General features: G+C 46.7%; 1 protein-coding gene across 2 annotated transcripts in view; it reads left to right on the top strand.

The window, feature by feature from the left end:
- The window catches only part of dscamb (Down syndrome cell adhesion molecule b), a gene marked incomplete at both ends in the record, with an annotated part of 238,455 nt that overhangs the window by 168,112 nt on the left and 43,538 nt on the right, over positions 1-26,805 (top strand). For both annotated transcript variants that reach the window (XM_080429643.1, XM_080429642.1), the window contains 6 exons: positions 9,560-9,756; positions 17,954-18,050; positions 18,442-18,570; positions 19,253-19,420; positions 21,667-21,737; positions 22,464-22,707. In XM_080429643.1, coding sequence (XP_080285769.1) covers positions 9,560-9,756; positions 17,954-18,050; positions 18,442-18,570; positions 19,253-19,420; positions 21,667-21,737; positions 22,464-22,707 — 906 coding nt within the window. The remainder of the gene's footprint in view (positions 1-9,559; positions 9,757-17,953; positions 18,051-18,441; positions 18,571-19,252; positions 19,421-21,666; positions 21,738-22,463; positions 22,708-26,805) is intronic.

Genomic DNA, 26,805 nt, shown 5'->3' with positions numbered 1-26,805 from the left:
TCCATGGGAACCGGAGGCGTCGACACTCCTCTCGACGAGACAGCGGAACCCTTACTCGGTCGAGTTTCTACCCGGAACGAAACTCCCGTCCCTCTCGGGGAGAGTTGAAGGGGTAACACCAGGGTCCGTTGGTCCGTCAACTTCCTCCTCTTGACGACCGCCATGTTAGGGAGGTCAACTGGGGCGGGCCTCTTGTGCGGAGACGTTGTTGCTACACGGAACAAAACTTTCGTCCCACCAGGGGAGTTTTGACGGTGCAACACCGGGGCTGTCTGGAAAACGCATTTCCGCCTTCCCTCGTCCGCCATTTTAGGGCAGTTGAGGGAGGCCGCCATTTTGGCTCTCGACCGTCCCACAGATGAACTTTACAGCCATCTGCCGGACGGAAGAGGGAACTGCAATGTCGCAGATGGAAATGTTTTTTTATCACAGAAGGCCCCTGTTTCACATTGTGAAAACAACACTCAATAGACATTTGATTTATAGCAGAAAAATGTACTACCTGCTGCGATTGATTCATCATGTTCATGGCACGCACAGGAGTTGTCCCTGCAGTGTTCGGAATGCTGTCCAGGGTGCAAACCGAACACTGAGGGCTCATAGCATAACTTCGAGGACAGGGCACCCCACCGGGGTGCGATCCGCCTCTAACATTAGTATGATAAGAAATGGGCATTTGTGTTTTCGGCAACAGGTTTATTCCACACACACATATCACAATACACACATTCGACTTGAAGGACAGCATGGCAATTAAATTGTCTTTTTTGCGTCTCTTATGGTCTCTGTGTTCCCGCGGAGCCGCCCGTGGCCCTGTCTGTCGGGGCAAGAAGAGTGCCAGTTCTGGTCCCCAATTGGGGAGCTGACCCCGCATAATACCGGCCAAGTGGCCGTGACGGGATCAGCCATAGACCGTCACTTACCCCTCCCTTTGTGACCAGCCCCGGGGTCCTTTCGGGGGGGTTTGATCGGAGGGGGAGTTTCGGAGTCTTTGCGCTTCCTCACGTCCCCCACGCCGAGGGAGCCGCAGGGATGTTCCCAGGAGTTGGTTCTGGCGGAGGACGACCTGGACGCTCCTCGTCTGCATCCAGCGACGGCGGTGGCGAGGAGGCCAGCGGTCGCCCCTCGCCTCTGCTGCTCCTCCGCCTGTGTCCTCCCGATCAGGTCCGTGCTGCTATCGAAGAGGTTGTGGGCCTGGAGGGGAAGGGCGAGAAGTCCTGTAGACACATCCGCCCCCCGCAGTTGTGGCCAGGTCCAACCACTGGGCCCTCTCCAAGTCCGCGGTGAGGGCGATGGCCCGACCTGTCCACATCAGGCTCTGGCAGGTGCAGAGGATGGCTAGCTGCGTTAGCCTGTCCAGCTCCGTCGCATCCTCCACCCACTCTCTGTGGACCGCAGCCGCAGGCATCCCGTCCACCAGGGGTTTGGCCACTAGCTCTTTAAGTCTGACGGCGGCCGACCCCTGCAGCAACTATACTACGTTGAGCGCCTCTGCAGCCGAGCCCGAGGCCTTGTAGAGGGCGTTGAGGGCCGCGGTGCGATCCTGTCTGGCATGCTCGGCGAAGATGGGCCGATATCCCGGTCCAATTCCCACCGAGCCTCTCCTCGCTCTCTCGATTCGAGTTGCCAGAGCAGCGTCCATGGGGGGAAGGCCTACGACCCCCAGGTCCGCCCCGGAGAGGATCTTGGTTGCGAAGCCAAGTCGCTCCGGTTCCCCCCTACATCGCCGCCAGGAGTGGTGCAGGGCCGCACGGACTCCCACCGCCTCGGGCAGGAGTTTCGAGGGGACCTGCCGGGGAGAGAGGGGTGCCAGGCCCTGGAATCCTGGGATGGGGGGCCCCGACTGAAGCCCTCGCTGCCTCCATTGGCTGTTCCAAGCCGCACCTGGAGCCCTTCTCAGCACTGCCGACACGGGCTCGGGAGGCTCCCCTCACCACGCTAGGAGCCATCACCCACGGTGCTGCTGGTGCGGGAGCCTCCATCCAGGCCGCTGCTGTAGGCGCGAGGATCTCTGCTCGCGCTGATGTAGGTACAAGAGGCCCCGGACTGGACCTCGGGGCCTCTCGTGCCCGACGGGGGGAGGGTCCGGCCTCCACCTCGTCCTGGGAAGCCTCACCTATCGCGAAGTCCTCCCCATCCGAGCTTCCTGGCGTCGGAGTGTCGCCCCAGGTGAGGACGGAGAAGGAGGGGGAGGAGGGAAGAACGCAGTCTCCGGTCGGTGGCCCGCTGGCCTCGGCTGAAGCTGCGTGGTCCGGTGTAGGCAACGGAGGAGCCTCTCTCCGGACTTTCCTCCTGGCTCCGCTGGATTGTGGCGCATCCTGCGGTAGGCCTGGCCCGAGGCCTGTGCTTCCCACCGACGCCATGCGGCCTGTGGCGAGGCCAGCGTCGGTGTTAGCATTGCTGCTGGCGGCCGCCAGGCCCTGGGCCCTCTTGAGGCGGCACTCCAGCTGGCGGACCGTGAAGTCATCACAGGGCCTGCATGCGTCTTCGTCGCCTGCGTGGTTCAGGGCGAGCCACGAATGGTTGGGCCCCAGGCACAGGATGCACAGCCGATGGCGGTCGTCCGCTGCTACTGGAAGGCCGCAGCCCGTCAGACCGCAGAGTCGAGGCGCCTCCATCTTCTTTTCCTCCAGTCACCACGAGGCAGGTAAACGGAGCTAGGCTAACCCAGCCTAGCTTCCGCCTATTAGCTTAACGCGGCCTGTAGTCTGGCTAGCGGCGTTAGCTAACTTCTTAGCTTGTGGAAAACTGAGAGGACAGGAAAGGTAACGCGGGGAGCGTTTTAATCTAACAACAATAAACTGTAAAAATAACGAAAACGCCCCTAGAGCGACACTGGGTGCCCTTGCTATGGGTTTAGTTGGGATTCGTCGAAGTTTATCGCGGTTGCTAGTCGTGTTGTCTTCAGGACTCGTGCGCATTCGCTGCTAGCAGAGTGAAGGAAGAGGACGAACCTGGTGACGCAGGGTGTTTTATAACCAACCGGTTTCCGGTTTGCGTCACAGAACCCTGTCCAATCGAAGATTGTTTCCGGGAGCTTATGTGTTGTGCTCTGTGCCATCGCCAGAGGGCGATGATATCCCATAAGTAAGTTTCTTAAGTAGAAACGAAAGAATAACATTAGTTACTAGTTACTTTGTAGATTTTGATTATTATTACAAAAGATACATTACCCACTTCAGCCCTATATACAGTACATTTCGGCCATTTGAAAATAGCCGATCTACAAGCTTATAATGCGTTGCGATGCGACGCATTATGAGCTTGTAGATCTGCTATTTTCAAAAGATTTTTATGCATTTTATACATTTGAAAACTTGAGAAACGGGACATTCTACATAATGGGTACTTTCTACTTTGGTACTTTAAGTACATTCTGATACCAATACTTTTGTACTTTTACTCAAGTAAATTTAATTTCATTTTATTTTATTTTGCAGTATTGATACTTTTACTCAAGTAAAAAATTAGAGTACTTTTTACACCACTGCATAAAAGACACATCATCGCTATCGGGCAGAAACCTCTTATCTCCATATTTTTACTTTTTGTAAATCAACGCCCTACTTGATCACACTACAGCGTCACACTACAGCGTCAAAAGAAGCTCTATACACACATTAACACACACTACACATACAGTAGACGCAGGGTTACTTGTGGCATCAGCGAGTGTCTTTTCTCCTCCGGTGAGCTAAAGCCGGATATACTTTGCCTCGCGGAAACCCCCCCCCCCCCCCCCCCCCCAGATCTAAAGCTCACAACGTGTCACGATGTGACGCGTTGTGAGCTTTTTAGATGGGCTATAGAACCCTCTAGTCTTTGTGAACGGACCCTGAGTTACAGCTGTTCTTGTTCTGCTGTTGTTTCCTTCTACACTTGAAACGTCCTCCTCGCAGATCTACTGTACAAGCTCGCAACGTGTCGCAAACTCGGCGCGTTGTAGACAGCTTGTAGATCAGGTATCTCTGGTGAATGTTCCCCCCTCCCCCCAGAAAATCTTCCCCCAGTTGTATTAACAAGTGCAACGCCTATAGCTGCTAGCTGACGGACGCTCTCTTCCCCCCCAGCTCAGACATAGATGGAGAAAATAGCCTCTCTTAAGGAGCAATAACATAGAGAGAAGACTCCCTTAATGGGCCACACTTAAAATTCATAGTTTAGCCATGCAAAATAAATCAGTTGTTGCTCCACACAGGGCAGTGGAGGGTGTGTGTGTGTGTGTGTGTGTGTGTGTGTGTGTGTGTGTGTGTGTGTGTGTGTGTGTGTGTGTGTGTGTGTGTGTGTGTGTGTGTGTGTGTGTGTGTGTGTGTGTGTGTGTGTGTGTGTAGGGGTGAAAGGATGCAGAGGTTAGCGTGAGGAGTGGAGGGAGGGGCTGCTAGTGAATAAGAGATGAGATTTAAATGCCGGCAGCCTCTGAACGGACAGATTCCATCACGATGGGGGGGCTCATATACATGCATTCATGCAGGCTTGCACACCCACACACACACAAACACATGCATGTAGCAGTAGCCACGACGCTCCAAGCTGGCTGGCACCCTAGCTATATAGTATGGATAAGTATGGTTTGTGTGTGTGTGTGTGTGTGAGTGTATGCGTGCGTGTGTGCGTGTGTGTGTGTGTGTGTGTGTGTGTGTGTGTGTGTGTGTGTGTGTGTGTGTGTGTGTGTGTGTGTGTGTGTGTGTGTGTGTGTGTGTGTGCATTTGTGTGTGTGTGTGTGTGTGTGTGTGTGTGTGTGTGTGTGTGTGTGTGTGTGTGTGTGTGTGTGTGTGTGTGTGTGTGTGTGTGTGTGTGTGTGTGTGTGCGCGCGCATGTGTGTGCGCGCGCATGTGCGTGCGCATCTGCATGTGCGTGTGCGCGCGCGTGTGCATTCATTCAGAATACTGCACATGTGATATGTGAGAGACAACGTCATAACCTGTATTTACATAGATCCTAGATGTCATTATTTTAACCACTTCACCGCTGTATACCTCGTACGTCAAAGATTCGAAAATAGCCAATCTACTTCAAAATCACAACACGCTGCAACACCTAGAATCAGGATGCCTGGGCTCATAGGGTTAATGAATAATGCCACAACATGTTTGAATCCCATATCCGTAACCTTGGGTAATCCTATAGAAGCAAATCTGATACACAACGGAGAATTGGAGAAAATCGATGGAAATCACTGAACATAATTTTTCCTATTAATCACGATCTGCCTGTTACAATTCAGTGTCTTTCTTTTTTGCATGCGTGCATTCTTTTTAGTATGCCTCTGTTTATCTGTGGAGACATTAACCCATGAAGACCAGCAACGCATCTGTGTCATTTTTAGATTTGAGCTAAAAAGCATTATTTTACACTTTGGCTATTCAAAAATAGCAGATATACAAAGCTCATAGCGCGGCACTGAGTGCAAAACCACTGATATAGCAACAATAGTTTTTTCAGGAAAACTGATAGGATTTAGAAGACATTTGTAGAATCGGCCTCAGGTCTTAATGGCTTGAGCATGTGTGATTATACAGTGAGACGTGTGTGTGTGTGTGTGTGTGTGTGTGTGTGTGTGTGTGTGTGTGTGTGTGTGTGTGTGTGTGTGTGTGTGTGTGTGTGTGTGTGTGTGTGTGTGCGCGCGCAAGGGGGGTGGGGGGGGGGGGGGTTACAGCTGCAGGACAAGTGGACTTGTCTGCTGTGTATGAATAATCAAAGTAGTCTCTCTCATCATTTAGTCATCACCATCCTGGTGGGAGCTGGAGGAGACAGAGAGAGAGAGAGAGAGAGAGAGAGAGAGAGAGAGGAGATGAGAGAGAGAGAGAGAGAGAGAGAGAGAGAGAGAGAGAGAGAGAGAGAGAGATCATAGTTAGTGCTGCAGGGATACATGCTCTCTCTCTCTCTCCCAGATCGTGTAGTGTGGCTGAGATGTGTCATAAGCACAAGTCTTTTCTGCTCCCTGTTCGCCCACTTAGCTCCCCCAGACACTGATGCTCTGATGCTGAGTGTGTGTGCGTGTGCTTGTGCGTATGTGTGTGTGAGTGCACACACACGCATACACAATTACACACACACGCTTTTAAAACACGCCTTTCCCATTTATGTCTTGTGGATAATGACGTTAAACTTGACCCTGACCTTGATACATTCATGATTACACAGCAATTTCCTAATTAATAATTCATCTTCTAGAGTTGCATTTACTTTTTTTTTTTTTACAATAGGCTACTTTTAAAAGTGTCACGTTTCGTGGCTTTGCATGGTTGACATTGTTGTCATGCACATTCACACACTGTATATCAATAAATACATACTGTAGGACAGTGGTTCTCAAAGTAGGGTCCGGGGACCCCCCTAGGGGTCCTTGGGGGGGTTTCCTGGGGGTCCCCAGCAAAAGTAGTTAATGTAGCATCACAATAATTGTAACCACTTTATCCACTTATATGTTGGCTATTCTAAAACAGCAGATCTACAAGATCACAGTGTGTCACTTTGTGCCGTGCTGCGAGCTTGTACATCTGCTATGTTTGGAAGATTTTGAATAATTTTGCTTTTTTGGGCGGTGTAGCCGCCCCTATAAGTGGGGTTGGGACACCTCATTAGTATTAGTTTCCTGCACTGTGATTGGCCCATTAGTGGCCCACTAGCTGTACTGTGATTGGCTGACTCTATTCAGCACTGTGATTGGCTAGCGAGACACGAGACACATGATGACATTAATAACCTATAAATAGGATTATGCACTTCCAAAAATCCATTTTTTTTGGAAGTGAGCTTCCATCACTATGATGACCACTGTGATGACCACACCGCCCACTTCACACTCGGTGTGTTTTTTTTTACACATATCCTCTCTTTTGGGGGTCCCTGGTGCAAAATATTTTCAGATGGGGGTCCGCGGCCAAATTTGGGGGTCCTTGGCACAAAAACTACTGAGAACCACTGCCTTAGGAGACAGAGAAAGAGAGAGACTTGTGTGAAGATTATATGCATGAGAACGGTTTTATCACAAATATACTGATATACACACGCACGCACGCACACATACACACACACACACACACACACACACACACACACACACACACACACACGCACGCACGCACGCACGCACGCACGCACGCACGCACCCACCCACACACACACACACACACACACACACGCACACACACACACGCACCCACACACACACACACACACACACACAGACTCTTAGCTGTATCGCTAATGAGCCTGACTGGTGTGCGGTTACGGCGCAGCGTCAGGCGGGCTCCTCGCCGAGACCTATGGGAGTTCAGTCAGGAGTCATATCTTTCTTCCTCCTCCTCCTCCTCCTCCTCCTCCTCCTCTCCCTGCACTCTCCTCCTCTGCTCTCCTCACAAGGCAGCGCGTTAGCGCTCTAGTATCAGCTATCAAAGCAGTCAGAGACGTACCTGACGGCTCCGTTTCAATCTGCGTTAAGTGCTGAGAGGAGACGGGAGGTATGAGCCCCCCACACAGGAGTTCAACATATGTTCCCCAGAGGATTCACATCTTTTGCTACATAATTGTCAAAGAAAGAGAAACAGAGCGTTGCTGCGTCTCTTAGTCAGAGTAGAACGGGACATGATGATGATGACGCAACCGGAGCTGTGTTGCCATACTGTCATACGGTTGTGTACAAGTATGGCATTGGTTCTCAAAGTGGGGTCCGGGACCCCCAGGGGTCCTTTAGGGGGTACCAGGGGGTCCCCAGCAAAATGTGTTAATAAAGCTTCACAATCATTTTAACCCCTTCATCCATATGTTATACATTTGGCTATTCAAAAATAGCAGATATACAAGCTCATAGCGCGGCACCGAGGGCCGCACTATGAGTTTGTATATCTGCTATTTTTGATTTTTTTTTTGCAAATCTTTGAATATATCTTTTTTAAAGCGAACATTTGTAACTCAAATCTTTGCTTGTGGGGGGTCCCTGGAACAAAATATTTTGAGATGGGGGTCCGCGGCCAAATACATATCATTTTGGGGGTCCTTGACATGAAAAAGTTTGAGAACCACTGCAGTATGGGGCTGTTTTTCCTAAGATTTCCCATGGATATGGGTTTGATTTATTTAAGGGGGGGTGAGGGGGATAAACGAACGATAACCCTTGCAGCGTCTGTGCACAGAGGATAGCACATCGTCACTGTCGGGCAGAAACCTTGTATCTCCTTATTCAAGCTTTTTGTGTTTTTTCCGTAAATGAACGCCGTACTTGATCAGCGTCACACAAAAAAACATCAAAAGTAGCAGATCCACAAGCTCTAAAAAGCTTGTAGATCTGCTACTTTTTGCCACTTTTGAATTTGAATCCTGAAAAGTATAACAGTTTTGGACCTTTTTGGACCGTTTTTGGATGAGGTTTCCACCCGACAGAGACGATAATAAAACTTGGATATTAAAAGCTGTAGGCTGCATCATCGCTGGAAGTCAGACTTAAATAGCGAATGTGTGGGATTTGAAGAGTTGGCAGGCTGGGTAGTTTTACCCTTGTGACTGCTGGTTGTTAAGATTCCACAGAACATGACATTACAGTATTGGATGACTTTACAACCTTCCATAGATGGCAGGGTGAAACGCAGGGCAACCGGAAAGTTTGCTGAATTTCTTGGGCGGCAGAGATTTCACCACTTGGGCTGTAGACACTTACATCAACGCAAAGAAAAGGGCCTTCAAACTTTCACTGATTTCCAAGTACATTTGCTGTATATCGTTGCTGTCGATACAAAAGTGTCAAAAGCAGCAGATCCACAAGGTCGAAAACGCGAACTTGTCGATCTGCTGCTTTCGCTGTTTTTGAATTTGAATCCTGAAAAGCAGTGGTGTAATGTAACTAACTGTTCAATTTTGAGGTATTTTTTACTTTACTGGAGTATTTCCAATTTTCAGTACTTTTACTTCTACTCCACTACATCTCAGAGGCAAATATTGTACTTTTACTCCACTACAATTATTTGAAAACTGTAGTTACTAGTTACTTTGTAGATTTTGATTATTATTACAACACATACATTAACCACTTCAGCCCTATATACATTTCGGCCATTTGAAAATAGCCGATCTATTAGCCGATCTATTAGCCGATCTATTAGCCGATCTATTAGCCGATCTATTAGCCGATCTATTAGCCGATCTATTAGCTACAAGCTCACAACGCGTCGCGCTGCGACGCGTTCTGAGCTTGTAGATCAGCTATTTTCAGCATGCAACTAAGTGTAAAATCTATCATTACGGCGCCATCAAGGCACCGCCAAAATACATTTTAGTCAACTAAATCAACTGTAGATTTAGTCGACTATAATCTCATGATATTTAGTCGACTAAAACTAGACAAAAACGAAAACATTTCAGAGGACTAAAATATGACAAAAACTAAATGGAATTTTATTCAAAAGACTATATGACTAAAACTAAAAAAAACTAAAAATTGCTGTCAAAATCAACACTGACGCCTTCCTCTCTCTCTCTCTCTCTCTCTCTCTCTCTCTCTCTCTCTCTCTCTCTCTCTCTCTCTATCTCTCTCTCTCTCTCTCCCTCGCCATCCATCCTCCAGTCCCGGCCATGATCACGTCGTACCCCAACACCACGCTGGCCACACAGGGCGAGGAGAAGAAGATGAGCTGCACGGCCCACGGTGAGAAGCCCATCATGGTGCGCTGGGAGAAGGAGGAGCGCATCATCAACCCGGAGACCAGCCGCTACGTGGTCACCGTCAAGGAGGTCGTGGACGAGGTCGTCTCCACGCTGGTGGTGGGTGCACCGTCGCAGCGTTACTGCATGCACAATCTGGGAACCCATCGCCAAATGAAAAGGAAAAACAGCGCCCTCTGCTGTTTTTTACTATCTCAGTTGGCTCTGGGAGGAAGTTGACGTAGCACCAGTGCGTTAGGAAACAGGGGTTTTGGTCTGCCTTCACCCTTTCACTTCCGGTGGTGCGACTATGTTTTCATTCCCACTAACAATATTTCTACACGGAACACTAACACCACTTCTCCCAGAGAACATGGATCGTTTTGGTTGTAAGCCCACTTGTTTCTATGATGTGTAACAGGCTCGGACTGTGTCAGAGAGCGTTTGTGGGTGTAATGACATGCACAAACACAGGTTGTGGAATTCCCCACTGGCAAGTGGCCAGGGCATTTATTAAATAAAACAGTTCAGGAAAACACAACTAAAAGTCTCTGTCCCTCTCTGGGAAATAAACTATATCCTCTCCGTCCATAGACGGAATACCAGCGTGAACCTGCGTCCCAGTAGGTAGTATTGGAGGTGGTCTAGTGCCCACTTAATCGCCAGCCCTTCTTTTTCCACCGTGGCATATGCCTTTTCCCGGGGGTCCAGTTTCCTGCTGATATAGAGTATGGGGTGCTCCTCACCTTGAAACTCCTGTGCAAGCACTGCCCCGACCCCCACCTCAGAGGCATCCGTCTGCACAACAAACTCCTTGCTGAAATCCGGGGTCATCAGGACTGGCTGTGTGCAGAGGGCCTCCTTCAGGCGTTGAAAGGACCTTTCTGTTTCCTCCGTCCAAGTCACCATGTGAGGCAGGGCCTTCTTCGTCAGGTCTGACAGGGGGGCAGCTATTGTGGAGTGTAATTAAAAATAAAGCGAGAATAATACGATGCAAGACCCAAGAAACTTTTTACCTGGGCCTTGTTCACTGGTCGGGGCCACTCTTGGATTGCCTGGACTTTGCGTTCCTGTGGTTTCACATTCCCTCGTCCTATTGTGAAACCAAGGTACTCTGCGTCTTCCAGGCCCAGCTTACACTTTTTTGGGTTGGCTGTCAGGCCGGCTTGACGAAGGGCCTCCACCACTGCTCTGAGCCGTAGGAGATGGTCCTCCCAGGTCATGCTCTGTATGACCACATCATCCAAATACGCTGCGGCATACTCACGGTGGGGTTTCAGAACTCTGTCCATCAGTCTCTGGAATGTGGCAGGGGCCCCGTGCAGACCAAAAGGCAGAACGGTGTAGTGGTAGAGTCCAGAGGGCGCTGTGAACGCTGTCTTCTCCTTTGAGTCTGCTGCCAGGGGCACCTGCCAGTACCCTTTGGTGAGGTCCAGAGTGCTGATGTACCGGGCATCCCCGAGGCGGTCGATGAGTTCATCTACCCTGGGCATAGGATATGCATCAAACTTTGAAATGTCATTTAATTTCCTAAAATCATTGCAAAACCTTTTCGTGGAATCAGGCTTGGGTACCAGGACCACCGGGCTGGCCCACTCACTGAATGACTCCTCTATGACGCCCATTTTCAACATCTTCTGGACCTCCTCCTCAATAACAGCCCGTCTGGCTTCTGGGATTCTGTAGGGTCTAATTTTTACCTTTTTGCCGGGATCTGTCCAGATATGGTGTTTTATGGCCTTAGTGCGGCCTGGTTTAGAGGAGAAGACATCTGTGTTTTGTTGCACCAACTCTTTCATTTGTTGGGTCTGGGTTTTAGAGAGCCCTGGGCCATAGGTCACCTCTTCGACCGTATTTCCTGCAGGGGGGGTCAAAGACATTTGCGGGGACACAGACATCAAAGCCTCTCTAGCATGCCACCTCTTTAACAAATTCACATGATAAATTTGTGCCTTCTTTCGACGGCCAGGCTGGCTGACTTTATAGTTCACTGGCCCCACCTTTTCTATGACCTCATATGGTCCTTGCCAGGTGGCTAGAAACTTGTGCTCTGTGGTGGGCACCAGCACCAGCACCTTATCGCCCACCTGGAATTCTCTGGTTTGTGCCCCTCTGTTGTAGACCTTACTCTGTGCTTCTTGCGCTTGAGCCATGTGTTCTCTCACCAGCGGCCACAACACCTTCATACGGTCCCTCAGTGTCTCTACATGTTCCACCAGACTGCGGTGGGGGCTGGGTTGCTCCTCCCACGTCTCCTTAGCAATGTCCAGCAAGCCACGGGGTGTCCTCCCATACAGGAGTTCAAAGGGGCTGAATCCTGTGGAGGCCTGAGGGACTTCTCTGATTGAAAACATTAGTAAGGGTAGCAGCTGGTCCCAGTTCTTGCCATCTCTGTCCATAACCCTCTTTAACATGTCCTTCAATGTTTTATTAAACCTTTCCACTAGGCCATTGGTCTGCGGATGGTAAACAGAGGTGCGGAGTTGTTTTACCTGAAGCAGCTTGCACAGATCTTTCATGATTTTCGACATGAAGGGGGTCCCCTGGTCCGTCAGGATCTCTTTGGATATTCCCACTCGGCTGAACAGTTGGAATAGTTCTCGAGCAATCCCTTTGGACGCCATCGTTCTCAGTGGGATGGCCTCTGGATACCTGGTGGCATAATCAACAATAACCAGAATATACCTATACCCCTTTGTGGATTTGACCAAGGGCCCCACCAGGTCCATCCCAATCCTGTCAAAGGGGACATCAATAATGGGGAGGGGAACCAGGGGATTTCGGAAATGGGGCTTTGGCGCCACCCTCTGGCATTCAGGGCAAGTGCGGCAGTAGTCTTCTACTGCTCTTACCATACCAGGCCAATGGAATCTCATTGCAATCCTCTCCTTCGTCTTCTCCACCCGTAGATGAGCGCCTAGGACATGACTGTGAGCTAGGTGCAAAACAGTGGGGATATACGGTCTAGGCACCACCAATAGTTCTTGGATCTGACCGTTAACCTGGCGCCCGTAATACAGCAGTTTATTTTTTATCATAAATCGGGGATATGTCAGTTCACTCACCCCGGGGGCTTCTTTCCCCTCGATCTCTGTGACATTGCTGCGAGCGTGCATCAGGTTTGGGTCTTCCAGCTGAGCTGTACCAAATTGTCCCCTGAGACTTGGCAGCAGTAACTCTCCACCCTCGGCCTCATCTGAGCTATGGCTAGCTGGGAAGGCACGGAAAGGGTTCTCTAGGTCATCATCTGACGTCGGCTCTGCTGAGCTGCTTTCATCCCCACCTGGGGCGACACAGCCGAGCTTGGTCCGGTCCTTTGGGGAAGAAGGCTGGGAGGGGGTTAACTTAGTTCTGCAGTTTGATTTTGCTGGACAAAAGTGTTTTTTCCCACTCACCTTCTTCCTCTCTCCCAGCTTTGAATACAAGGGACAGTCATGGCCTATTAGGACCGGTACAGGAAGATGGGGGACCACACCCACTCTCATGGTGCAGCGGCCCTGTCTTGTGGTGAGATGTATGACCTCCGTTGGATACTCTTTGGTGTCGCCGTGTACACAGGACACCGGCAATGGCTTCCCTGTATGCGGACGGTTAAGTAGGTGAGGTTGGATGAGGGACACCATGCTTCCGGAGTCCACCAACGCCTCTGTCTCTATACCATTCACCTGGACTGGAACCAGGCGAAAAGAATTTTCATCCTTCACCCAGCAGGAGTATTGCATGTGGCAAGGCCTCCCGGAGGACACCTCCGTGGGCATCTCTTCATCCCTAGAGGGACAATCCCAGGCGAGATGGCCGATCTCCCCACATTCAAAGCACCTCCTTCTGTCAGCCACAAATGGTTGACGTTTGCGTCGTACCACATCTTCTCCTTGTTGCGGCCCCCTTCCCTCTGGGGCGGGCTTCTCTGTGGCTCTCTTTGGCCGGGAGCTTTCGGGGCGGTCCATCCTACCGGCTTTCAACATTCCCGCTGTGACTTGATGACTTTCAACCAGGTTCACAAGTTCATCAATACTCACAGGATTTCCCTGGCTCACCATTTTCTTCGCGTCGTAGGGCAGCGCTCTGATGAACTTATCCATGATCACTCTTTCCAGGAAGCTCAACTTCTCTGCCTCATGGGTGAGCCAGGCCCTAGCCAGCCTGGCGAGGTCGTACAGCTGGGCTCTGGGCGATGCCTCAGTGTTGTATTTCCACTCGTAGAACCTCTGGGCTCTAGCGTGGAGACTGAAGCCATACCTGGCCAATATTTCCTTCTTTAGAACTTTATAGTCTTTTGCTTGTTCCGGGGTAAGGTCTAGGAAAGCCTGCTGTGCAGGCCCGGTGAGGAATGGGCCTACCAGGTCCGCCCACCCAGCCTCTGGCCAGGCCTCTCGCGTGGCAGTACGTTCAAAGGACACCAAATAGGCCTCCACGTCATCGCTGTCCGTCATCTTCGGAAGGAACCGACTGGGGTTAGGCTGGTTGGGCTGGTTTGTGGCAGGCTGAGAAGTTGGAGGGGCCAGTGTTGCAGTGCTCATCATCCTCTGGACCTCAGCATGGAGGAGGACATTTTGCCTCTGTTGTTCAGCAAGCATCTCCCGGGACATGACTTGCTGCTCTCCAGAGATCCTCACCAACTCCTGCAACAGCGCTTCCATTCTGTCGAACTATTGTGCTGTCACTACACACCTGCTCTCTACCCGTATTCTCCACCAGTGTAACAGGCTCGGACTGTGTCAGAGAGCGTTTGTGGGTGTAATGACATGCACAAACACAGGTTGTGGAATTCCCCACTGGCAAGTGGCCAGGGCATTTATTAAATAAAACAGTTCAGGAAAACACAACTAAAAGTCTCTGTCCCTCTCTGGGAAATAAACTATATCCTCTCCGTCCATAGAGCACTCCTGCTCTCCTCCTGCTCTACACACACACTGCCATCAAACATTTCTCCTTCCTTGATTTCCACCTGGCCCAGGTGGGTGTAGCCTCTCTGCAGTCCTTAGATTGGCAGCGGTTGGAGCCAACGAGAGGGAATGTAGGAGCAGGGCCGGACTGGGACCAAAATTCAGCCCTGGCATTTTGGTCCGGACCGGCCCACCACCCCCTGGGCCGTTTTGTCAACGGGGGGGGGGGGGGGGGGCGTTTCACTGTTTCAGCCCAGCCCTGCACATGAACTCTGCAGCCGCACTGAGGCCCCTGCTGGTAAGCATCCCAGCCCAAACATTAACGTAACTAATAATTGGGCCGCGCGACCCGGAAATGACCGTAATAATCCAAAAACGAAAAAAAAAAAAAAAAAAAAAAAAAAACTTTTTTTTTTTTTTTTTTTTTTTTTGAGGCCCAGCGGCCCACTGGCCCGCGGCCCACCGGGCATTTGCCCGGTACGCCAAATGGCCAGTCCACCCCTGTGTAGGAGGCCCCTATCACCATGCCTCTCACCCTGTCCCTCACCCCTCTACAGATGAAAGAGCAAGTTAAAATGTGAATATCTTTCCGTGGTTTTGTCTGCTCCGCGGACGCTATTGTTAAATGAGTTTCGGTTTGTTTCGAGTGGGGAAGGATCGACGGACACGTAAATCCCGCCCACTACATTTGATTGGGTAACGTGCGGCCTGCTTCCTGATCTGAAGGCACGCCCACTTGTAGGCCAGTGCGTACGCGATATGACGAACCCCCCCCCCCCCCGACAGATTCAAACGCAGAGCAGAATCTGTTCTTGAGAGATTACTGCATGCATGCTTTTAGTCACACTTTTTTTACTTCATTTACAATTTCTTAGCAGGCACACTTAAACCAATCAATGCGGGAACGTGTCTGTGTCATTTTAGATTTCTTTGGCTATTAAAAAATAGCAGATTTACAAGCTTCATAGCGCGGCACCGAGTGCCGCACTATGAAGCTTGTAGATCTGCTATTTTTGAAAAATCCTGGAAATGTGTGCAAATCTTTGAATATATATATTTTTTTTTTAAAGCGAACATTTGTTACTCAAATCTTTGCTTCTATTATTTTGAGATGGGGTCCGCGGCCAAATACATATCTAAAATGTTCTAAATCCTATCAGTATGTTGCTATATCAGTAGTGCTCCAACTTTTCCATGTCAAGGACCACCAAAATGATATTTATTTGGCCGCGTACCCCCAACTCAAAATTGTTCCAGGGACCCCCAGAAGCACAGATCGGAGTAAATCTTTTTCGCTTTAAAACATAATGTATATATAAGATTTCCACATATTTTCCACGATTTAAAAAAACTATTGCAGATCTACTAGCTCATAGCGCGGCACCGAGTGAGCTTGTAGATCTGCTGTTTTTGAATAGCCAAAGACATCTTAAAATGACACAGATGCGTTCCCGGTCTTAATGGATTAATCCAGAGCGATTTACAGTAAGCAAGGCAAACACGAGGTGTTACATCAAATGCATAGAAATAGGATCATAGGTAAACCAAGAACCTATCATCAGTTTAAAAGGTATAATATAAAAAATAAAAATAAAAGTAATCGGTACATTGAAACTCTACACACTAAAAGGATCCCAGGTCTACAGATGAACCTGGTATCTGTCTACATCACATGCTATCTAAATTACATTTTAGCCTTTGCATAAGCCTGCAAGGTCGTCAAGGCTAGGTCAAGTGCTACGGGCTAAAGTGGAGTCTGAAGAGGTGAGTCTTCAGATTACGGCGGACAATTGGGAGTGAGTCTGCAGTTCTGCAACGGGGAGTTTGTTCCACAGTTTTTGGAGCCAGAAGGGAGAAGAGTCTGGGACGTACGTGTGGAGCGTTGTCCAGGATGTTTCAGGGAATGTTCTGCCAGCTTCCCTGTGTTAGCTGATCTAAGGGCGGATTCACACTATGGTCCCGGGTGCGCACCCTGGACCACTTGGCTGATGTTGTGGAAGTGTGAACGTTGCGTATCGTTCCCCGAAACGGATCACCGTACCGTACCCGAAACCATCTCCGGAGGTAGTCTCGGATCCGGATCATGCGTATTCGCGTACGGAACGATGCAATGTGAATCCATCCGTACCAACAGGAGGAAGTGGACTGCTAATCATATATCATTTATATATTTTTTATAATGACACATTATTTTAGCTGTTTTATACCTTCTCATAGTTCTACTTGAATGTTGACAAGAAATAATAATCCCGCTAGTGTTTGAGTAGCGCGAGCCGTGAAAAATAATAAACAAAAAACACATGTGTAGCGAACGCGTATATAAGGATAAATATACTAAGGATTAGTCCGTGACGTCACTGCTAAAATACCAAGGATGCGTCCTTGACGCCAATATCATATTAACAGAGACGACGTTACATTTTGAGGTTTCAAAGACCAGTGCACACACTGCTTTGGTTGTGTATTGTTGATCTGTTGTTATTATAACTCAAGACAACGTCAGGAACACAGTCAAACTTTATTATTCACTCTAGAGTGACTTTTCTTCTGTGAATGACATTCCCTCTCCCAAAGCCCCATAGTCCACAGCGCCCCCATGAGGCACATATTTACCATTACTGATTAAATGAAATGGTCTCGAGTCTTGGCCAGTGTGAATGCTGGCCAGCTGGGAGAAGCCAAGCGTACTCGGGAACGGTTTGATTCAAACGGACCCAGTGTGAATCCGCCCTGAGTGATCGGGAGGGGTTGTAGGGTTGGATCAGGCTTTGAAGTTATATACCTTTGGTTGCTTTGTATAGGCCAGCATCAGTGTTTTGTACTCTGTCTGTGCGGCCAGTACAGATGATAAGATGAGAGGCAGCTAAGGGCAGAGAGAGAGAATGACAGGAGGTTCAAGGGCCAATGGTGAAGTTTGGCAGCACTTTCTATGAAGGCCTTCAGTATAAAACACTATACAAAACATGCATAAGATATTATTATGAATCCATAAGGCTAGGTCACATTATGTTTAAGGTTAATAAAGATGCATCACACCTTATCAATATTTAATATGATTTATAAATTGTTGATAATATATTGTAGACTATTAAATATTCAGGGACCATAATGCACTATAAAACCCACACCAAAGTGACTGTGGGTGAAAGATAGAAACTATGTTACAAGCTACTTAGCCATCAGTTTTATATCTGGACAGTGACTGGACTGAAAAACATTTGAGAATCCCTGAGCTAGAGGGACAGTATTTCATGGTAAAATCCTGAAGGATTAATTATTTATATATATATATATATATATATATATATATGATCCAGTATGACTGTGTATACTATACATTTCTCTTAAATGACTTTCCCACACCCCCAACCGATGTTAGCACGTCTGTCAGCTATGAAATTGCATTGTGTCTTTCTGTCTGTCCTCCTCAGATCATGCCTACTGTCCGTGAGGACTCGGGGTTCTTCTCCTGTCATGCCATTAACTCCTTTGGCGAAGACCGTGGCATCATACAGCTGACAGTGCAAGGTAATTAGGCTCGATTCATTCATTCAGTCAGTCATTCAGTCATGTGTTGTTTTAATTACAATAAACAATCCTGACAGCTGGGCGTGTGAGTTCTGTTGTTTCAGAATTCAACAATTCTCAGCCTTGTTACTGTCTGTCTGTCTGTCTGTCTGTCTGTCTGTCTGTCTGTCTGTCTGTCTGTCTGTCTGCCTGTCTGTCTGTCTGTCTGTCTGTCTGTCTGTCTGTCTGTCTGTCTGTCTGTCTGTCTGTCTGTCTGTGTGTCTGTCTGTCTGTCTGTCTGTCTGTCTGTCTGTCTGTCTGTCTGTCTGTCTGTCTGTCTGTCTGTCTGTCTGTCTGTCTGTCTGTCTGTCTGTGCCTCACACCCTCTCCTACATCTTCCTGCGCCCTCCAGAGCCACCAGACCCTCCTGAGGTGGAGATCCGGGAGGTCAAAGACAGGACCATCGCTCTTCGATGGACCATGGGTTTTGACGGCAACAGCCCCATCACAGGATACGATATCGAATGCAAGAACAAATCAGGTAGCGCTGCCAGGTCCATTGTATACCGAACATAACCAACCAGCCTGTATTTGCCCTGGGTGAGGGGAGCGATACCGTGACGGAGAGGTTGATATCAGCCTCTATAGGGCTGATACGACAGTAGCTTTTCTTCTTTTTCTTTTTTTTTAACTTATGTTGCTATTTATATCAGTGGTTCTCAAACTTTTTCATGTCTAGGACCACCCAAAATTATCTGTATTTGTCCGCGGACCCCCATCTCAAAATATTTTGTTCCAGGGACCCCCAGAAGCAAGGATTTGAAGATTTGCACACATTTTCATGATTTTTTTTTTCAAAAATATTTTATATTTATTATAAAATATATAATAGACCCCTTAACAGACGACGTCACACTGGTTGCAAGCGTCATACTGCGCAAGCGTCAAAACCCATTCTGTCAGGTCTCGCTAGGGCGCGCACCTCTAGCTAACACACAAGAGGGGGTTGGGGTGTGCTGAAACCAGCGCACCCCGAAACAACAGGTTGAGAATTGATAATATGAAACAATCACCTGTGCATCCAGTCTCAATCTTGGTAAACAAATAATTGGTCTATATATATATAATATATAATATATATATAATATGGTTGGATTAAGTCTAAACGTGTCATTTGCGTGAATAAAGCTGAATGAACCCCCCCAACCCTCTCCCTCCTGCAGCGTCATGGCTATCAGCCCAGGTAACCAAAGATGTGTCGCCCCAGCTCAACCAAGCCACCATCATCGACCTCCACCCTTCCTCCACCTACAACATCCGCATGGTGGCCAAGAACACCATCGGCAACAGCAACCCCAGCAACGAGCTCACCATCACCACCGACGAAGCAGGTCAGTGAGCCTACAGCAACTACCATAGTGGGAGAAGTCCTCAAGATCTTATACTTAACCACTTAAAGGGATAATTCACCCCTAAAATTACTTTTATTTCTATCGATTAGTCACCCCATGGAGACTTGAATGAATGGATATTTTTTAGTTTTTGTCGCATTCCTAAGCCAATAATTTGATGACCGGCAGCGGTTCCGGTAGGAGACACAAAGAGTCTCCTTTGTCTCTCCTACCGGAACCGCTGCCTACCGGTTGGCTGGTCATCAAATTATTGGCTTAGGAATGTGACAAAAACAAAGACATATCCATGAATTCAAGTCTCCATGGGCTGACTAATCAATAGAAAAAAAGTAATTGTTTGGGTGAACTATCCCTTTAAGCCCCCATATAGTTGATAAATGCACTAAATAATATTACTATCTGGTGTGTCCCAACCATAACATGTCAACTCCGTCAGTCCTTCTAAATCCCCCCCCAAAAAAAGAGCAATTCTATTAGCATTAATAGAACCTAAGCAACTTTGAAAAATAAATTGTCAACACACTATGGCTGTGCTGTGGAATGAAAAAAAATGCATTTTGTCAACTCTGTCAGACTCCGTCAGATGTCAACTCCATCAGATATGCCATCTTATGGCGATGACACAAAAAAAAAACGTGGGAGGTTGGCCCATTACATGTTTAATAGTCAACACTTTGATCTTTTAAGATATTTTTTTCGCCTCCACAGAGTATAGTTAACACATTTTCCTGGGTTTTGGGGGAACGTGCTCACCAGGGAGCAATAAAATCTAAAATAATAATCAAATGTAGCAATTATGATTCAATCGAATGTGGTTTCACGTCGTCAACGTTTATGTGTAACTAAGGAGCTGTATTCTTTTGATGAGAGCTGAGTTGGTGAGTTGTCTCTCTGATAAATATTCCTAACTCAGCAGCGCTTCCTAGTGGGACAAAATATTAGGGCAAGGATTATTCCATTCATTGTCAAGGCTGTTGGTTTCTTGTAAATGTTGATCTATTCTAAGACTCTTGTTTCTCAACCAATGGTCCACAGACCACTAGTGGTCCCTGGCATAATTACAGGTCATCCATCCATGGCACAATGTTTTTAAAATGTTTAAAACATAATTTGTAACTAAAAAATAATAATATTCACCACCAGAATCCCTTCCAGTGTCTAAGTAACTGTTAAATGTATGTAATTATGTTTAAATAAGTCCATCAAATGTAAGACCTTTTTACTAAAAGGCAGAGTGTCGAAATGACTAATAATGACTGTTAAGAGTTAGATATCGTTGCTATGGATGTGCCAAGGCTGAACAAAAGCTTTTCCCCGGCAGCTGTCAGAGCACTAAACGAGGACATGGACAAAACAAAATTTAAAAAAAAGAAATGACAGTGACCACTGACTCTCTTTCTATACTGACTCCTTTGCACATTCGATTGGGTTAAATGACTCTCATTTACGTATATATGCTCAACTCCTTGCAAAATTCGACTGTGATATTGCTGCTATTGATTAGATATGCATAATGCTCTTTACCTGCACAGTTAGATATGTGTATGTATATCTGTGGAACAAACTTCCCCTTGCAGTTAGAACTGCAGACTCACTCCCAATTTTCCGCCCGTAATCTAAAGACTCACCTCTTCAGACTCCACTTTAGCCCGTAGCACTTGACCTAGCCTTAACGACCATGCATTCTTATGCAAAGGTTAAATTGTAATTTAGAATGTTATATAGACAGATGGCAGGTCCATTTGTTGACCTGGCATCCTATAGTTTGCATAGTTTCAATTTATATATTATTTATCTTTTGATAGTATAATGTTTAGACTGATGATAGGTTCTTTACCTATGATCCTAGATTACTGAGGCACTACACTGTCTCTATGGATTTGATGTAATTACCTTGTGTTTACCTTGCTTTAATACTTTGCTGTGAATTAAGAGCGTCTGCTAAATGCCTAGATTTTAAATCCACTTGCACACTTCTGGACCTGCTGTATATTGATAAGCTAATGTACCGTCTAAGACAAGATCTTTTATTTGTTTATTTGTTTTTCACTGTATTAATATTCTTAACTATTATATCTTTATTTCTTCTCTTACTTAATATATTATTATGTCTCGGATGTTGCAAAAATCTGCCTAGGGTTTCATCCCCTTTTTAAGTTCCTGCAAATGAAAATAAAAGTTAACGTGGAGCGTTGACCAGTCTGAACAGTGTGTTTGTTTTGCAGCCCCTGATGGCCCTCCGCAGGATGTGATTCTGGAGCCCACCTCTCCTCAGAGCATCAGAGTCACTTGGAAGGTACTGTAGTCTGGACTGGGGGTCTTCAACGTATTTCAGGGACCCCCAAGGACCCCTTAGCTGAGAGAGAGATGAAGCAGGGACCCCCCACTACATATTGTATAAAATTTAAACTTTTTCATTGATTTCATAGATAGCCTCATAGACTGGGTTAATTCATGTATTTTGCGTTAAACCCTCAATACTTAAGAAAGAATTGTACTTGGTCTGCTCTTTTTCACAGTACACCAAACCTCTTTGCCGATGTGAGCTTGTAGATCTGCTATTTTCGGCTAATGTTCCCCTCAGAAAAGTGATGCTAGGGTTCAAGTGGTTAATGTAAAAACCAGTTAATATCAAACAAAGATTTGGCGGCCCCCCTGTGGTAACTCTGAGGACTCCCTAGGGGTCCCAGACCCCCTGTTGAAGACCCCTGGTCTAGATGCAATTCAACTGCAATTCAAGTGTCATCACTTCCAATTTCACTTGTTTAATCTGTATGCTGATTGAGTTCTCTGTCCTAGTTGGATAAAATTGGAAATGAAACTGAAACTGAAACTAAAATGCATTTTCTGTTTAATAAAGAGGTGGAGAGACAAGGAGACTCCTGTTACTGAACAAACACTCTATAGCAATGAGTACTATCAGAATATAGAGCTATTTAACACTTATTTTAACCAAAGCAAATCACTTACCCTACCTTTAAGTGGTTAAAAAGTACTTTTTTTTTGTGTGTGTGGTTTGCAGCCGCCCCACAAGTACCTGCAGAACGGGGTGATCCGCAGCTACCAGGTGGGCTACCGGGAGTACAGCCCCGGGGGAGGCCACCAGTTCACCATCCTCAGCATGGACACCACGGGGGACACCACGGAGAGCCTCCTGCTGGACAACCTGAAGAAGTTCACCCAGTACAGCGTGGTGGTGCAGGCGGCCAACAGGGCGGGCACGGGTCCATCCTCCCAGCAGGTGGTCACCAAGACCCTAGAGGATGGTACGTGACATAGAGGGCTGCAATAGGGGAATTCACCCCAAAATCATGTCCAAAAACGACTTTTAGAACCAATAACCCGGCTTAAAACCCGTTAAGACCTGGAACGCATCTGTGTCATTTTAAGATTTCTTTGGCTATTCGAAAATAGCAGATGTACTAGCACTATTTGTTTAACCCTTCCATTGTGTTAGGGTCATTTTTGACCCGTTTTCAAGTTTAAATAGGTAAAAAGTACCCTTTACATTTCTTTATTGGAACGAGGCTTCATGATATCCTCAGAAATAGCCATTTTAACGCAACAAAATTATTTATCATAATTTTAAATAATTCTGATGGTCTCTATAAAAAAAGTGACACTTGTGTGGTGTTAGGGTCCGAAATGACCCGGCAGAGAAGTGTGGCTCAATTCCACCCCAATTGTCAATATTCAATGTTCGAGTGAGAGAGACTATCAGGAGTAAAATAAAGTTTGAGTTTATGAAAAATAAATGACTTTTTACCTTCTATGGTATACGGGTGTACCGTATACCATGTCACTATTTGTGTCACTATTTTTGAGCGGTGTAGCCGCTCCTATAAGTGGGTTGGCTGACTCTATTTACACCCTTTGCTCAGTACTGTGATTGGCTAGCGAGACGCATGATGAAATTAATGACCTATAAAATTAAATAGCACCACGCACTTAAAAATAAAATCTTTTTGGAAGTGTGTTCTGATGTTAGTCTATTATAGCTAGATAACATCATTATCCATTGTCTTCATTATAGGAAATGTAATGAGTGAATTTTTACATTTTAATAATTGAAAACGATAACGATATTATATTGAAAGATGAAACCCTAACCCTAACCCAACATAATATTTTAAAAAGTGTTTACATGGATATGAATGCATAACAAGTCAGCTATGCGAGTATTTTGGGCTGAGTTAAATCACGGGTCAAGTGCAGGTACACAATGCAAGGGTTAATAAGTGTACAACCGGATGCTAGTAGGGATTATATGAGTTAGGTTGTAGCAGAGAAGTTTACATTCCATAACTGCAGAAGATTCCTAGACAGTAGATAACGAGAGTTTGAACAATTTGTAGCTGGGGTTGTGCTTGTCCTTGATGATGTGCTGGGCTTTGACTACGCACCGCTTTTTGTACAGTTCCTGGAGCGCGGGGAGCTCGCCTCCCATTATGCGCTCTGCCGATCGCACCACTCGCTGTAGAGAGAGAAGGATCAGGCTAGCTGGCTGGGCACTGTGTCAGGCACCCTGAACTGTTGGTGAGCAAACTGACACTGTGGGAGCCAACCCATGGTACAGCTAGGGGGGAAAGAGGCGCATCACCACCTACATTGACACACTGCGGTTGGTGTGACAGCTCAGCTAGCAACACTGCAGAGCTCAAGACCGTGATGTTGTATAGGTGGTCCATTCCCTCCTATCCAACATCAGGGCCGTGATCCAGGAGTTGGTGTTGGCTAGTCTACAAGCCCTATTTTATTATTCGCCATACAATGCTGTCGCATAAAAACAGCAAAAATAGCCAATTTGACTCTCATCGGAGCACACTTGAAACATATCACTGAAACTCCTGTTACACTGTTAACAGTGGAAAGGTACAAATCTTTTTCCAACATGGACACACTGGTGTTTCTTTAAATGAACTAACAATTGAAACTTTTTTCACACTGCTTACTGTTTCTCCAGTGTCGACGAGCTGGTGTATCTATCCTCAGTTTACTTCACTCATCGTAACTCTTGTCAGACTGCTTACAGTGGGGTTTCCCCCCCCCCCCCCTGTTTTCCTGTTTACAGAGGAATGTTTTTTCTCCAGCGTGGATACGTTGGTGATAGTTCAATCGATCTAGCCGGCTGAAACGCATGTGACACTGTTTACAGAGGAAAGGTTTTTCCCCAGTGTGGAGACGTTGGTGTGTCCTCAGGTAATCTAACCGATTGAAACTCTTGTCACACTGTTTACAGTGGTAAGGCCTTTCTCCACTGTGGATACGCAAGTGTGACATCAGACTACTCGACTGACTGAAACTCTTGTCACAGCCTTTACAGTGGTAAGGCTTTTCTCCACTGTGGACACGGAAGTGTGTCTTCAGATGACTCGACTGACTGAAACTCTTGTCACAGCCTGTACAGTGGTAAGGCTTTTCTCCACTGTGGACACGGAAGTGTGTCGTCAGATCACCAGACAGACTGAAACTCTTGTCACACTGTTTACAGTGGAAAGGCTTTTCGCCACTGTGGACATGCAAGTGTGTCTTCAGATGACTCGACTGACTGAAACCCTTTCTACATTGTTTACAATGGAAAGGTTGTACTCCACTGTGGACAAGCAGGTGTCTTGTCAGATGACTCGACCGACTGAAACTCTTGTCACATTGTTTACAGTGGAAAGGTTTTACTCCACTGTGGACACGCAAGTGTGTCTTCAGATTACTCGACCGATCAAAACTCTTAAGACACTGTTTACAGATGAAAGGTTTTACTCCAGGGTGGCCACCAGCCTGTCCTCTGTGTACGTCATTGGTTGTATTCTTACTCGTCCTTGTTGAGTTAAAGTCTCGGTAAGATCCTGGTTCATCTGTGTCGTATCTTCGTTTCTGGCTGTCTGGGCTGACGATTTGAGCCACCGCTCCTTCGTGGTCAAAGCCACTGCTATCCATGTTATGTGGAAATATATGTAGGTTCTCTTTGGGCTGAAATATTTCTATATATTCCCTGTCTCTCCCTCTTGGATTGTCACAGTAGATTTTGCCTGATAGAAAAAATATTCTCTTAGACGTACTGAGGCTGATTGACTGTTTTAAGACAGCTTCACATCTTATATAATCTGACCAAAGATCTGGTGTGAATTCACACACAACACAAACTGTTGCCAAGCATTCCTAACAACGCCAATTTGTGCAGGCAAAACTGACCAGCTAAATGCCTAGATTGTAAATGTTTATCATTAAGCCGTATTTATGGCTAAGCTAAGCTCACAACCAGTGTTGGGGTAACGTGTTACAAAGTAACATGTTGTACTCAAATTACGCAAAAGGTAATCCCCGGCCCAATTTGTGGGCCGGGGCCCACTGGTGATCAGTGAGGATATTGCTATTGTTAAGTTAAAGAGGTGGTGCCATAGTTTTGCACTTTTTCTGTTTTTCATGTGTCTATGAGGTTGATAGAACTTCATTAAGCCCCCCTGGTGGTGTTTTTATGGTGTTTTATGTCTAATCTGACTATTTTGAGTTTCCACTTGGAGGCTGAAACCTTGAGGGTCAAACGTGCCAATAGAAAAACAGCCCTTTAGTGACATAGTAAAAATATACCCTCCCCCTCATTATCATAACACAACAGGTGTGGGCATGAGGAGGAGGAGCGACTAGGACAGGTAGGTGGTGCTAAGGTGGTGGAGGAGGTGCTAAGGTGAGAACCAGGTATACTTAATGAACTGGAGGCGTGTCCACATAAAAACATAATTTTAACCATTTCTGTACGCTTTTTTGAAAAAAATCTTCCTCCTACTATAACCATAATACCTGATGATTATGTTTTAGGGGGGGAAAGAATCACTGAAAATCACGGCACCCCGTCTTTAAGTTTTTTGCTCTGTAATTGTTTAGCATGTGGTCCCCATACAACGCAAAGGTGGAATTAATGGTATTTGCAGGGGTGGAAAAAGTACTAAATTATTTTACTTCAGTAAAAGTATCAATACTGCATTGTAGAAACACTCTGTTACAAGTAAAAGTCTGGCAATCAAAATGTACTTGCGTAAAAGTGCAAAAGTAAAGGCATCAAAATATACTAAAGTACCAAAAATAAAAGTAGTTAACTCATTATGCAGAAGTGTCCCGATTCACAAGGTATCGTATGTATAACATTTAGACAAATCTTTTGAAAATAGCAGATCTACAAGCTCACAATGCGTCACATGGCGACGTGTTGTGAGCTTGTAGATCTGCTATTTTTAAATACCCAAAGTTTAATAATCGTTCATTAATGTAATCTAGACAAAAGTTTGAAATAGTCATGATATTGATTTGATATACTGTATGGCCAAGTCATACGGAGTGCTATAATGACAACGTATCAAATTCATGTGGTG

Source organism: Gymnoscopelus braueri (assembly GCF_963280865.1).
Source record: "Gymnoscopelus braueri genome assembly, chromosome: 5".
Classification (NCBI taxonomy): domain Eukaryota; kingdom Metazoa; phylum Chordata; class Actinopteri; order Myctophiformes; family Myctophidae; genus Gymnoscopelus; species Gymnoscopelus braueri.
This window is presented reverse-complemented; position numbering and strand designations above follow the sequence as displayed.